Source organism: Parathielavia appendiculata, assembly GCF_033297405.1.
Source record: "Parathielavia appendiculata strain CBS 731.68 unplaced genomic scaffold N657scaffold_5, whole genome shotgun sequence".
In the NCBI taxonomy this organism is placed as follows: domain Eukaryota; kingdom Fungi; phylum Ascomycota; class Sordariomycetes; order Sordariales; family Chaetomiaceae; genus Parathielavia; species Parathielavia appendiculata.
In genome coordinates this window covers 1,256,399-1,267,908 of record NW_026944224.1, presented here as the reverse complement: position 1 = coordinate 1,267,908, position 11,510 = coordinate 1,256,399, and the positions used below count along the sequence as shown (strand labels likewise).

Sequence of the window (11,510 nt, the reverse complement as noted above, 5' to 3'; positions counted from 1 at the left end):
CATACATGTGCTAACGGTTTGACTGCCAATCGCAACGCCTCGAAGGATCCACCCAAGCGTTATCGAGGAGCATAAGCCTTGCCCAGCTTGCGGCCCGTATACGAAAACGTGGAGGCGTGCGCCTTGATTAGCGCCAAGGCGTGATCGTGCATGTTGATGACGACGTCGCATTCCCTGCTGAATTTGTTTACTCACCCTCGTCACCTTACTTTCCAGGGCTGGTGTACAAAACCCCATCTCTCGTAACATGGGGACGCTCCAACTTTCCGTTCGCTTCAAAGTCACTCCCTTTTGACCTTTTCGATTTTGTGCATGCCGTTTGCGCATCTGAAGGTTAATTACAGACCAAGAAAATGGCCTACGACCACTCTCCCGACCAACAGGCAGCATCCGACGAGAGGAAGGAGGCCAGAGGTGGACGAAGGACGCCCGAGGTGCCGTCCCCGACGGGCTGGTCGTCGTGGTTCGGCGGACCGAATGTCACCGTTGGGCCGCGCATCGGGCCTGTCCTCAGCAGCATCTCAATTGTTAGCGACTCGGACTCGGAACAGAGCAGCGCGGCTATTCTCGACAAGCAGCTGGCTGCCGAGCAGGGCCATGCCATCCAATATCGAACGTGCAGCTGGCAGAAGGTGAGTGCCAGCTACCTCGGCGTCGTATCCCCTGTTGTTGCTCGTGGGCCGGTTGGGTATTGACAGCGCATTGTGTCCTTAGACGGCTGGATTGCTTTTTTCTGAGTACATTTGCTTGGTAGGTGATAGCCACCGGGCATGCGACCTGATGCACGGGTATCCTTGATGTCTTGCATGTTGGAGCTGGGTGCTGAGTGTCGTCGTGACCTAGGCTATGATGAGCTTTCCGTGGTCGTACAGCGTTCTTGGCCTTGTTCCGGGGTAGGTTCCATATAGACTTCGCTCGCTCGACCGCATACTAAGGGAATAACTGCGGTTAGTAACATGCGCCAAATGCTAACGTCACCTCCCCGAACAGACTGATCTTGACCGTTGTCGTCGCGCTGATTGTGCTCTACACGTAAGGCTCAGCTCGGACCCTCCCAGGCTGTTGTCTCGAATATGCGGGACCTATCGTGATTGGTTTCTAACGCCACATGCAGATCTCTGGTGTTGTGGGAGTTTTGTCTGCGCCATCCCGAGGTTCGCGATATTTGTGACATCGGTCAGATGCTGTTCTGGAACAAGCGGTGGGCATGGTGGGCCACAGCCGTCATGTTCATCCTCAACAATACGGTACGTACCTATGCAACCTGCCGTTGCAGTCTCCTCGGTGGTGATTCACACGCTAACCCGGCGCTCGCACACAGTTTATCCAGGTCAGTCCCGACGTCGACGTCTGTTTCCGCTCCTCTTATCTCGTCTGACCAGAGAATCGCAGGCCCTACATGTCCTGGTTGGCGCCGAGTATCTCAACACCATGACCGAGGCCGACAGCGTAGGGTGCCGGACTGTCAGCTTCGGCATCGTCGTGGCCATCATCTGCTGGTTCTGCTCGCTCCCGCGGACCTTCGACATGTTGTCCAAGCTCGGCACCGCGTCCGCCTTCTTCACCTTCGTCTCGGTCCTCCTCGCAGTCATCTTCGCGGCGGTGCAGTCGCACCCGGCTAAGTATGACCCCGACGTCGGAGGGGATCCAACTGTGACGGCTGTGCCTGTGCTCGGGACCACGTTCGTCAGCGGCCTCGGCGCCTTCCTCAACATCAGCTACACCTTCATCGGCCAGATCACGCTCCCGTCCTTCATCGCCGAGATGAGAGATCCGCGCGACTTCCCCAAGGCGCTCTGGGCCTGCACCATCGCCGAAATTGTGCTGTTCAGCATCGTCGGCGCCGTCGTCTACGCGTATGTCGGTAATCAGTACATGACGGCGCCGGCCTTTGGTTCGTTGCAGCCGCTGTTCAAGAAGGTGTCGTTCTCCTTCATGATCCCGACCATCATCTTCCTCGGCGTACTGTATGCGTCAGTGTCAGCGCGCTTCGTCTTCTTCCGCATCTTCCAGAACTCGCGCCACAAGAACGAGCACACCGTGGTTGGTTGGGCCACCTGGACGTCCATCTTGAGTGAGTGGATCCCGCTGCAACAGGCCGTCGGAGTCCGCGGATCGGTTGCACTGACATTTCCGCTCGACAGTGGCTACCTGGATCGTCGCCTTTATCATCGCCCAGGTCATCCCGTTCTTTTCGTCCTGTAGGTTTCTGCCGCCTTCCCGTGTGCTGTTGACCGCGCTGACTTGTTGCGGCTAGTGCTCTCTCTCATGAGCTCCCTCTTCGACAGCTTTTTCGGTTTCATCTTTTGGGGCGTCGCCTACTTCCGCATGCGCCGCGCCGACGGGGGCATCGCACTCGTGAAAGAGCACACCGTGGCTGGCTACCTGCTTGGAGCGCTCAATGTTGTCATCATTCTGATCGGCGTCTTCTTCCTCACGGTGGGCACGTATGCGACGGTGGAGAGTATTATCCTTGAGTTCGAAAATGGTACGATAAGGAGCATTTTCTCATGTGCTAGCAATGGTTTGTAAATAAAGACGGGCGTCATCTGGTCGCATAGGTAGACCTGAGTTTCAAGTTTGCAAAATTAGTAACATACGGTAATTGAGAGGTTGTAACTCTGAGAGCCTGCAATTTGGTTAGGTACAGTATTTCATCCATAGATGACGGGGTTAGGGGTTGCCGACCCATTCACTAAAGTGGAGCATTGTTGCCTAACATGTGTATATTCAGTTTGTTGACTCACCAAAAGTCGAAATCTCCCTTCACAAGGCCCTTTAGGCTTCGCGCCTCCGGGCGAAATAAATTCCATCCATCCATCCATCCATCTCCCTTCACCGGCTGATACATCCAAGCCCTTCCCAGAAAAAAAGAGACAAAAAAAGACCCTTCGCATTTTCTTCCCTTACTTTCTTGGATGGGATTATCTTCTAACCCTGGGCACTAACGACAGTGCCTTAGCTATCGCCCCATCTGCTTTTGCAACTCCCAGTTTTTACCGCTTCCCACTCTACCGGGGCGACTGCACTGACTGCAGGGTTCAGCATGTCGCAGGACTCGCACCAACGCGCCAAGGACCAAACGGTTTCTGCGCAAACACACAACGTCGGTAACCCAGCAGCAGTCACGGAATCCGCACCTGCGGAAGTATCCAGACAGCACTCGGGCTGCGATCACGACACCGAGCAGGCTGCCAAATTGGTGCCGTCCGTTGATAGTCTCACGACATCGCTAGAATCTCTCGCCATTGCTCTCGGAACAGCGGAGGACGCTAGGAGCCTGGCCCGTAATTCGTCGGTTCCAAAACTCAAGGCAGACCAAGAGCCCAAGCCGAGTTCAGCTCTGGAATCCATGCCGTTGCCGAGGGCTGGCGGTTTGCCAACATCAGAAGCGGACAGGTGTCAGCGGTGCAACTTGCTGTTCGATTCCAGCCGACTCTTACACGAGCTTTCCTGCTGCAAAAGCCGAATCTGCGACCCATGCCTCGCCGACGCCTTGAAGGAGCGGCTCCAGGAAGACGTTTGGTTCCATGTGGACTCTCCCAAATGGCTCGGATGTCCTGCCAAATGCTGCCAAACTCTCAATGCTCCTCGGGACATTTCGGCCAGTCCCCAGGCTGCACTCCATTTTCAAACCTCTCTCAAGCAGATGCTTGACGCAGTGGAACAGATTCGGAGTGCCCTCGATAGCATCCGTCCCCGGCCCGCTCACCGCGAGTTGGAGCTAGCTCAGCGCCTGTACAAGGCTCTGACTGATCACGGGTTGATGTTACCATTGGAGCAAGCGGGTTCCATGCCTGTTTCGACCCCTTTGTTTCCGGTCAGATCCGGCTTTCTCACGCAGCCGGTACCCATCCTCACGAGCATGCTGAAGACTGAGACCAAAATCTGTTCATCATGTTCTGGCGGCTTTGATGCTGTTGATACAAGCAAGGAAGCAGCCTGGGCTTATGTGTCTACCACATTCCCAGGCGACTGGACATGGATGGTGCTGGGTCGCCCATCCAAGGCCATCCTGCCAGAGTGTGCTCGAAAACACTCGCTCGACATCTGCCCAGCTTGTCTCCCTAAGCTGCTGTTGTCTGGGCTCGACTTGAGAAGGGGTAACTATTATCGCTTTACCTGCCCTTTGTGCAAGCACGAATTTCTTCCTTTCCAAGTGGAGAGAATCACTCGTCTCATTGACCCGCACCGCGCTCCGCCGGCGCTATCGGCTGTCCCGACAACCTTCCTCCCGGGTCCGTATGATGCGAACCCGGCCGGTTTGCCTGAATCACTCACATCGTTACGGTCGTTGCTGGGGCCGCCGGCGTCAGACAAAACAAAACCTCTCGGTGGTGGCGGTGGCGGCCTAGGGATGTTTAATCCAGCTAACGATATCATCAAGGTGCCGCTCATGAAAGCCATCGTTTCTAAAAAGCCCAACGTCAAGTGGGATGATGTTGCAGGGCTCACTCCAGCAAAGCACGAGCTGCAAAGGGCGATTGTATTCCCTCAGAGGTTTCCCAATCTCTACGACGAGAAGCGAAAACCTTCGGGTGCTATCCTCCTCTACGGACCTCCAGGCGCAGGCAAGAGTTACCTTGCAAAGGCAGTGGCTACAGAAGTAGACCACACATTCTTCAGCATCAGCGCAGGGGACGTTGTCTCCAAATACCTTGGCGAAAGCGAGAAGTACATATCTCTAACCTTGCCGATTTTCTTTCCATATCACCTGCTAACGTAATCCTCCAGGCTTATCCGCCAACTCTTCACCCTTGCCCGCGAAAAAAAGCCGTCAATAATCTTCATCGACGAAATTGACGCCCTCTGCTCGAACCGCGAAGGCGGCGGCGGCGGCCCAGACAACACGGGCAACGAGCACACATGGCGCATGAAGACCGAGATGCTGGTCCAACTCGACGGGCTGCACGCCGGCGATAACGACAACACGGGTGTGGTCGTCCTTGCGGCGACAAACCTGCCCTGGGCGCTGGATCCAGCCTTCCGGCGGCGCTTCGAGCCGCGGATTTACATTCCGCTACCAGACAAGGAGGCGCGGAAGCAGCTGTTTAAGATACACTCTGGCAAGTGGGGTGAATTGCTGACGGATGTGGACATGGAGGAACTGGCGGAGATGACGGGAGGGTACTCGGGAAGCGATGTCGCAAACGTGATCAAGCATGCGCTGTCTGTGCCGCTGCAGAAGGTGCAGAGGGCGACGTTCTTTAGGAAGACGGGATCGACTGGCGAGGGGATGTACACGCCCTGTGAAGGACACGAAAAGGGAGCGATGGAGATGACGTGGGAGGGGGTGCCGAAGGACGGGCTTTCGGAGCCCCCGGTTACTGCAGGGGATTTCAAGCAGGTGCTTCGCGATCGGAGAGTTAAGTCGTCTGTCGGGGTGGGCGAGCTGGAGAGGTATGAGGGCTGGACTCGCGAGTTTGGCGTTGAGGGAAGCAGCTAAGCGACTGGTTGGCCCGGCTCAGCCGTCCCGGACCGTGCCGCGGCGGCGCAAGGGTACATGCTCAGCCAGCTGCACTCTGCCACACAAGGCTGGGCTTGGTTATGCCGCTGGTTGGGCGGGGTCTGAACCCTCAACTTTCTGCGACGTTGGGCACTCGCCAGGGGATCGACAATCTCCAATGCCCGACGAATTGGGCAGACAGCCAGCTCAGCCCCAGATTTCGAGACAACCCGCAACCTTCCACGTCTTTACAACGTTCAGCATCTTGGCGCTCTACCCTCTTAATTCGTTTCCTCCATCTATTTGGGTTCTACACTTCACTACGCCAGCTTTCACAATGCGCCTCCTTCGGACTGACGAACTCGAGCTCGTCGAGTTCCTGGGGCGGAACATTTCTCCTTGTGCGATTCTTTCCTATACATGAGCTACCGAGCAAGTATCATTTCAAGATATACAACAGGGGACGGCGCGGCTACGACGCGGGTATGAGAAGGGGCCGGTGCCTGTGATGTGGCAATTCAGGATGGTTTCGAATTCATTGTGAAGCAAATTCTGCTCCCCATTTCGACCAGCATGCGGCCATTTCTGACAATTTCAACACAAGTGGACTGACACATGTTGCATCGATAAGTCCAGCTCTGCCGAGCTATCGGTAGCCATCAACTCAACGTTCCTTTGGTACGGCGATGCCGAGGTGTGCTATGCATTCCTCAGCGACGTCGACGCACAGAAGAACCCTTCAGCTATTTCCAGTTTCTGAAAATTACGCTGGTTCACCCGCGGGTCGACTTTGCAAGACATTGCTCCTGGCGAGGTCTACTTCTATGACGCTGGCTGGAGACAGATCGGCTCCAGGGACACGCTACTCAAGCCCATCAAGGAGTTCATCCAAGTCCACGGAGACGCCGAAAACCAGAAGCTCGCCCAGGGCATGGAATCGGATCAGTGGAACGCGGCAGACTTTGGCGACAAGGACACTGAGCTGCTCAACCGACTCCTGGAATGCATCGTCGAGATCACGGGGATCAGCTCGGAGTGCTTCAGCACCGGAGACCTCTCTCAATTTCTAGCTGCGCAGAAAATGTCGTAGGCGGCCAACCGCAACAACCACGCGGATCGGGTGCAAGGTCTACTGCCTGCTCGGGCTGTTCGGCATCAACATGCCAATCCTCTACGGCGAAGGCGACCGAGCCTTTCTCCGCCTCCGAGAAGAAATCCTACGGCAACCTGGGGACCATTTTCTCTTCTTTCACAGCCATTCCGACCTTCTCGCCCCCTCACCCTACTGGTTTCGCCATCATAATGCTGTCTAACGGAACGGAGCCTGGCCGTACGAAAACAACCCATCTCGTCTACAACCGAAGAGTCTCTATCAGCGGATTACAAATCACTATGAGCTTCCCTTAGATCTTGATACTCCAATTGGACGACGAGTTCAGTTCCATCTACTAGTCAAGCTACCCATCCCCCGCGGCGTGTTACATAGCGCTATTAAGCTGTGGCACGTCACATGAATGCATCTCGACTATCTTTTCGCACGAGGTGTTTCCAGGGGTGTTCGTCAAGCGAGACATGCTACCCTTCAACACGTTGGCGCCAAGGTTGGTGCAGCGTCTAACATTTCAGACCGTTTCCATCTCTCGCCTCCGGTACACACACACCTGGGCCACCTAATCGACAGGCGGGGGAATGGCGACCGGGAAGCAAGGGAATGTCGCGTGACAAGTTCTGGGAAGATGCTCTGTACCTGCAGACGAGGGCTGATCCTCACAGTGTGCCCGGATTACCTGGATGATCGGGTCGGCCCCCGACCCTGAACCCCATTGTCCGGCCTGACGAGCCGAGTATGCGCAGTGACAGTATGGACGAATGCCAGGACCCCCTGCCGGGACAAGATTGTCATTAAAGGGCTTAGCCGAGCAACTTCGTGATTGCAGCTGCAGTATGTGTATCTGGCTAACTTCGACTGGACCTGGCTGGAGAGAAGGGATGAAGCGCACTTGGTTCAATATAAGCCATGGAAGAAAGGCAAGCCGTGTCTCATTTTCTCGAGCGAGGAGAGAGACTCGTTCAAGGTTACCGTCAAGCCGACGTGGGCTTCGCCCAACGCGGACCTGTTTACGAACATCCCGTTGTGGGACGGGCAGGCTACTCTCGAGTACATGGAGATGATGGAGGAGCGGAGGAAGGCTGGCCAGGGCGAGCCGCCGTGCACTCGTACCACGCAGCGAGTTGGCCGCGGGGGACAGGTTATGGTTCAGCTTCAAAGCAGGAGACGGAGTAATGGCTGGTGGGTTTATGTCTTGGTGACGGGGATCGAGACAAGAAGTGAAGGCAGCCTAGTTTCTCTCCGAGAGGGGGTAGCTTGGAGTATGTAAGGATGCCTCGAATGACTACCTCTCAGGAACAATGCCAGTGTCTTCTCCTTTGTTACTTCCTTCTACCAACGTCGTCGCTAACTTGACTTTCCTACTTCCATTGTCCTTGTCGATATGGGTTTTTCACCCGGCCCACGAGGGCGCGGTTTTCCTGTATAGTAAGTTGTTGAAGGTCCGGCACGCCCTAGGGCACAGCGGTGTAGGAATAATGATACTTCCATTGTCCTCTGTTTTCTTAGCCTTCTTATTCATAAAACCTAACCTGATCAGCGAGACGTATATGAATCTCACACAGGCTGCTGATAATCAACCGAAATAACACAATGAATGCTGGCATCCATTTTCCCTAACTTTTCGCGATTCCCACAGTCCCCCTTTCTTGCCATTTTCCAGCCGCCAGGGATCAAACAGCGCGGATGTAGTACGCCACGACGACAGTGGTCGGGATAATCTCGTCATCCCACTTGGCGGTCAGAGCCAGTGTCTGCGGCCCGTTTGCCTGAGCCGACTTGTTGGTGAGCTCGTCCGGGCCCCAAGGAAAGCCTCTGGTCTTGGTTGTGGTGACGGTGTCGACGGGGTGGTCTAAGCGCTCGATGCCGAGTCGGGCCGGCCGCGCTGTCGCCGAGCGCTGGTACGACCCGGCGCCGCGGGTAGCGCCGCCGGGGTAGAGACTGAAGCGGTTGTTCCAGTCGGATTCGCCGCCGTCTTGCGCCCCGTTGACATCGGCGCCGCGGAGAACCCAGCAGTGGAGGTTGGGGAGGTTGAAGGTGTTGTTGTTGGCCTGGTTGGCTTGCCCCAGGTGTATCCAATGGCGTCGAAGAGCGACTGATACGCGAATCGGGAGAGGGGACTGCCGCCGCACTCGAGCCAATTGAGGGCGCTCAATTTCCCTTGGGCCAGGTACCCACCCGGAACGGCGATGATGCCGCCGATGGGTAAGACGGCAGGTAGGCCTTCGATGTCTCTGGCGCCGACCGAGTTGATGTAGTACTGCACGCCCGCATTGACGGGGCGCGACTCCATGTCTCCGCCGTGCAATTCCTGGCTCATGGCGCAGGTCGCATCCTTGATGACGGTGTTGTTTGGGCCGGGCTTGTACTCCTACACTCTGTGCCAACACCCGTGGCCTGACCGCCCGGCGCAGAATCCGAGCATTGCTGTCAGGATCGTTCCGGCCGGTGAAGTTGACACCGCGGATGAACTTGGCACTGAGGTTAGGAGAGCACCACGACGTGGTACCCGCGGCAAGCTGGAACCTCGTGCCGACAGTGTTGACCAGGTCAGGCACCTGATTCCTGTCGATTGGGTCGCCATCGCAGCGGATGTAGCTCGGGAAGGTGTTGGCCGGCGCATGGTGATCTGCCCCCCCCAAAGGAATGACACCGCCAACGGGTATGTCGTCTCCTTCTCCCTCAAAGGGCTTGACCATGATCATTCAGTAAAGCGCAACATTGATAGGTCTAGTCTCGGCATCACTCTTGACGCTGGGGAGCTGGGTCGTGTTGTTGTACCAGTCAATGACTGGGGTCTCGGTCTCCCCTGCCTTGTTGGTGGCATGCCAATCCATTGCCATCATTTTGACCGTCACCTTCATGGGCCGCGTCGGAGACCCTGTTCCACGGCATGATTAGGCCTGCTCTGCGGTTTTGGCCGGGATCCCACCCTGCGTGGAACAAAGTCGGTTAGAGATCTCGAGAGTTCAGTCGTTGATCTCTCAGGTGCACTCATCTCGAATGAAGTGTCCTCGGAGATCCGGAATGTTGAAGGAGTTTCCTTGACTGCAGTTCACGTATTCGATAACAGCAGAGAGCTTAGCATGGTAGCCGTCGAAACTGATTGCCATTGCACAGCACCCACTCTCCACTGGCAGGGAGCCTGTCGAGCTGGCTAGCATAGGCAACAATCGTTACGACAGGAATACCTACTGGAGACACCGACATGTTCATGGTATTGAATTAGAACTTGTGTCGGACAGTGGAGAAGAGTGGCGGCTGTGGGAAAAAGGTGGAATGCAGTGAGGAGTCGGTACGCATGCGCTTACCGTACTAAGAATAAGCTCAGCTGACTACCTCCAATCCAATGCACTTAACCTTACTGGCCTTGTTTAGCCTACCGTACGGTAGCAGTGAAGGAGACCCGTGTTTCAAATCGGCCCTTGACTTGTTCGGGCCACCAAGATACCATGGCCACATTACAGGCCTCGAAGGCATTGACCCTGATTCAACCTTACCTATCAAATACGGGACTTGGGTGGGTTTCATTCAGCCCACCACAGGGCACATGTACAATACCATTGACAGAGATCCCGCGTTCCGAAACTGCTTCAAAGATTGTTCGTTGTAAGCCAATGCTATGGCCCTATGTGCAAGACAAATACAGCCCTTGGTGTTGGTGAGGCTATATTGATCAGCTTGAATAAGGTAGAGGCAAGATAAGCGGTTTGAGGTCGTCTGAGACCTCTGAGTTGGTACGAAGGTAGTATTCAATATTGTTGGCCCCTTAGAAATCACCGTAGGGTACATCGCGATAGCCCACGGCATTCGAGATCAATGATTCATCTGCCAGAGCGGAGCCCAAGGTCAACCCTCTAACGAAGGAGCCTTCGATTGTAACGGTCTCAGGTAGTATATTGCAACTAGCTGATGACGACTCTACGAGTACACTGAACTTGGAGAAGGAAAGAAGAGATGTGAGACTCTGGTAGCTCGAGAGCCAATTGATCCTCACAGGTGTGCGCTCCTAGAAGGTTCGACACTGTGGGTCGAGTGGGAATAACTTCATCCAGGGGGTTTGGTGGACCGTGCTTATACGAGAGCTGGCCGAGGGTCATTGAGGCCCATCTCGGGCCCAGCCCGTTACATCGATCATCATGCTTGGCAGTCCGCAGCGCTGAAGCCGAACATGGCCACTTTTGAAAAATTGCAATACAGTTCTGGCCTCCAAAGAAGTCACCCACTGAGGCTCCAGCTCCTATTGCCGATGGCTTTGCCACTCCAACTCCGTCAACAGCTGGCCAAATATAGTCAGCAAACCAAGCCATCTAGGACCCGACGACAGCTCTTCCAAAAGGTCAACAAAGCCTTTGACCGTATGGACAGCAATATCGCTATGTTGCAAGCTGAAAATGAAGCTCTGCGGGCACAGTTAGAAGCTATGAAGCCCAGGAAAAGGAAGAGGGTCAATACGGACCCAAATTCGGTATTTGCAAGCATTGGAGCAATCCGCAGGGCGCAGATAGAAGCCGGGGCAGTATAGACTGAGCAAGTTGATACTTCTGAAGATGGGGAATCTAGCGATACCGCTAGTTGTATTGTAGCAGCTGCGAAAAGTAGGAAGAGCGGCATTTGAGATGGTTGTGGTTGATATCCGGATTAGGAAATCAAGCTGTCGGAAAGTGGGGGGTTGTCGGAAACCAGGGGCGTCGGAAACCAGGGTGTGACGAATCTCAAAGCCCCAGCTTCTGAAAGGGACTCCTGAAGGTTATAAGTGACAACGGGGTGAGATTCGGTGAAGCCAAAGGGTTCACAACAAGTGCACAAGCAATTGTCTCAACAGTAGATATGGCTGACTGCTTGTATTGCTTATTGAGGAAGCTACTGTGATGCCCGTAGGCTCTGGGGATCGTGAACTATATACAGCTTCCTCTCCTACTGTCCTTAGGAGCGTAAGGAGCGAAGTTCGCTCCT

General features: G+C 55.1%; 5 protein-coding genes across 5 annotated transcripts; 4 read left to right on the top strand and 1 right to left on the bottom strand.

Annotated features, from left to right (window-relative positions):
- The first annotated feature begins 295 nt into the window (after nucleotides 1-295).
- Nucleotides 296-2,593, top strand: N657DRAFT_644771 (amino-acid permease). The gene is made up of 9 exons (XM_062792821.1): nucleotides 296-632; nucleotides 715-750; nucleotides 844-893; nucleotides 991-1,032; nucleotides 1,115-1,247; nucleotides 1,322-1,330; nucleotides 1,393-2,074; nucleotides 2,145-2,201; nucleotides 2,258-2,593. Exons 1-9 carry the CDS (start codon nucleotides 354-356, stop codon nucleotides 2,530-2,532), a joined length of 1,563 nt encoding a protein of 520 aa, XP_062648303.1. The 5' UTR covers nucleotides 296-353; the 3' UTR covers nucleotides 2,533-2,593.
- A 1,803-nt stretch (nucleotides 2,594-4,396) lies between these two features.
- Nucleotides 4,397-5,446, top strand: N657DRAFT_655739 (AAA-domain-containing protein; the record flags this gene model as incomplete). Its single annotated transcript, XM_062794631.1, has 2 exons — nucleotides 4,397-4,674; nucleotides 4,735-5,446. The coding sequence occupies 2 exons, from the start codon at nucleotides 4,397-4,399 to the stop codon at nucleotides 5,444-5,446; spliced, it is 990 nt and encodes a 329-aa protein (XP_062648302.1).
- A 337-nt stretch (nucleotides 5,447-5,783) lies between these two features.
- N657DRAFT_680498 (uncharacterized protein) lies at nucleotides 5,784-6,536 on the top strand (the record flags this gene model as incomplete). Its single annotated transcript, XM_062796295.1, has 2 exons — nucleotides 5,784-5,847; nucleotides 6,244-6,536. The coding sequence occupies 2 exons, from the start codon at nucleotides 5,784-5,786 to the stop codon at nucleotides 6,534-6,536; spliced, it is 357 nt and encodes a 118-aa protein (XP_062648301.1).
- A 1,502-nt stretch (nucleotides 6,537-8,038) lies between these two features.
- N657DRAFT_671474 (uncharacterized protein) lies at nucleotides 8,039-9,701 on the bottom strand. Its single transcript, XM_062795596.1, has 4 exons — nucleotides 9,275-9,701; nucleotides 8,930-9,244; nucleotides 8,733-8,889; nucleotides 8,039-8,613 (listed from the first exon to the last, which is right to left on the bottom strand). Exons 1-4 carry the CDS (start codon nucleotides 9,416-9,418, stop codon nucleotides 8,228-8,230), a joined length of 1,002 nt encoding a protein of 333 aa, XP_062648300.1. The 5' UTR covers nucleotides 9,419-9,701; the 3' UTR covers nucleotides 8,039-8,227.
- A 784-nt stretch (nucleotides 9,702-10,485) lies between these two features.
- N657DRAFT_644770 (uncharacterized protein) lies at nucleotides 10,486-11,209 on the top strand. The gene is made up of 2 exons (XM_062792820.1): nucleotides 10,486-10,956; nucleotides 11,014-11,209. Exons 1-2 carry the CDS (start codon nucleotides 10,726-10,728, stop codon nucleotides 11,077-11,079), a joined length of 297 nt encoding a protein of 98 aa, XP_062648299.1. The 5' UTR covers nucleotides 10,486-10,725; the 3' UTR covers nucleotides 11,080-11,209.
- Nucleotides 11,210-11,510: the final 301 nt, after the last annotated feature.

Bases quoted from the DNA above. Each gene is read 5' to 3' on its own strand.
- N657DRAFT_644771 (XM_062792821.1), top strand. From the start codon at position 354: ATGGCCTACGACCACTCTCCCGACCAACAGGCAGCATCCGACGAGAGG. The intron at 894-990 runs GTAGGTTCCATA...CTCCCCGAACAG, and splicing joins GTTCTTGGCCTTGTTCCGGG to ACTGATCTTGACCGTTGTCG. The intron at 2,202-2,257 runs GTAGGTTTCTGC...TGTTGCGGCTAG, and splicing joins CATCCCGTTCTTTTCGTCCT to TGCTCTCTCTCATGAGCTCC.
- N657DRAFT_671474 (XM_062795596.1), bottom strand. From the start codon at position 9,418: ATGAAGGTGACGGTCAAAATGATGGCAATGGATTGGCATGCCACCAAC. The intron at 8,890-8,929 runs GTAGGAGTACAA...ACCGTCATCAAG, and splicing joins CACGGGTGTTGGCACAGAGT to GATGCGACCTGCGCCATGAG. The intron at 8,614-8,732 runs GTGGGTACCTGG...ACCTGGGGCAAG, and splicing joins CGGCATCATCGCCGTTCCGG to CCAACCAGGCCAACAACAAC.
- N657DRAFT_644770 (XM_062792820.1), top strand. From the start codon at position 10,726: ATGGCCACTTTTGAAAAATTGCAATACAGTTCTGGCCTCCAAAGAAGT. The intron at 10,957-11,013 runs CTGCGGGCACAG...GTCAATACGGAC, and splicing joins TGCAAGCTGAAAATGAAGCT to CCAAATTCGGTATTTGCAAG.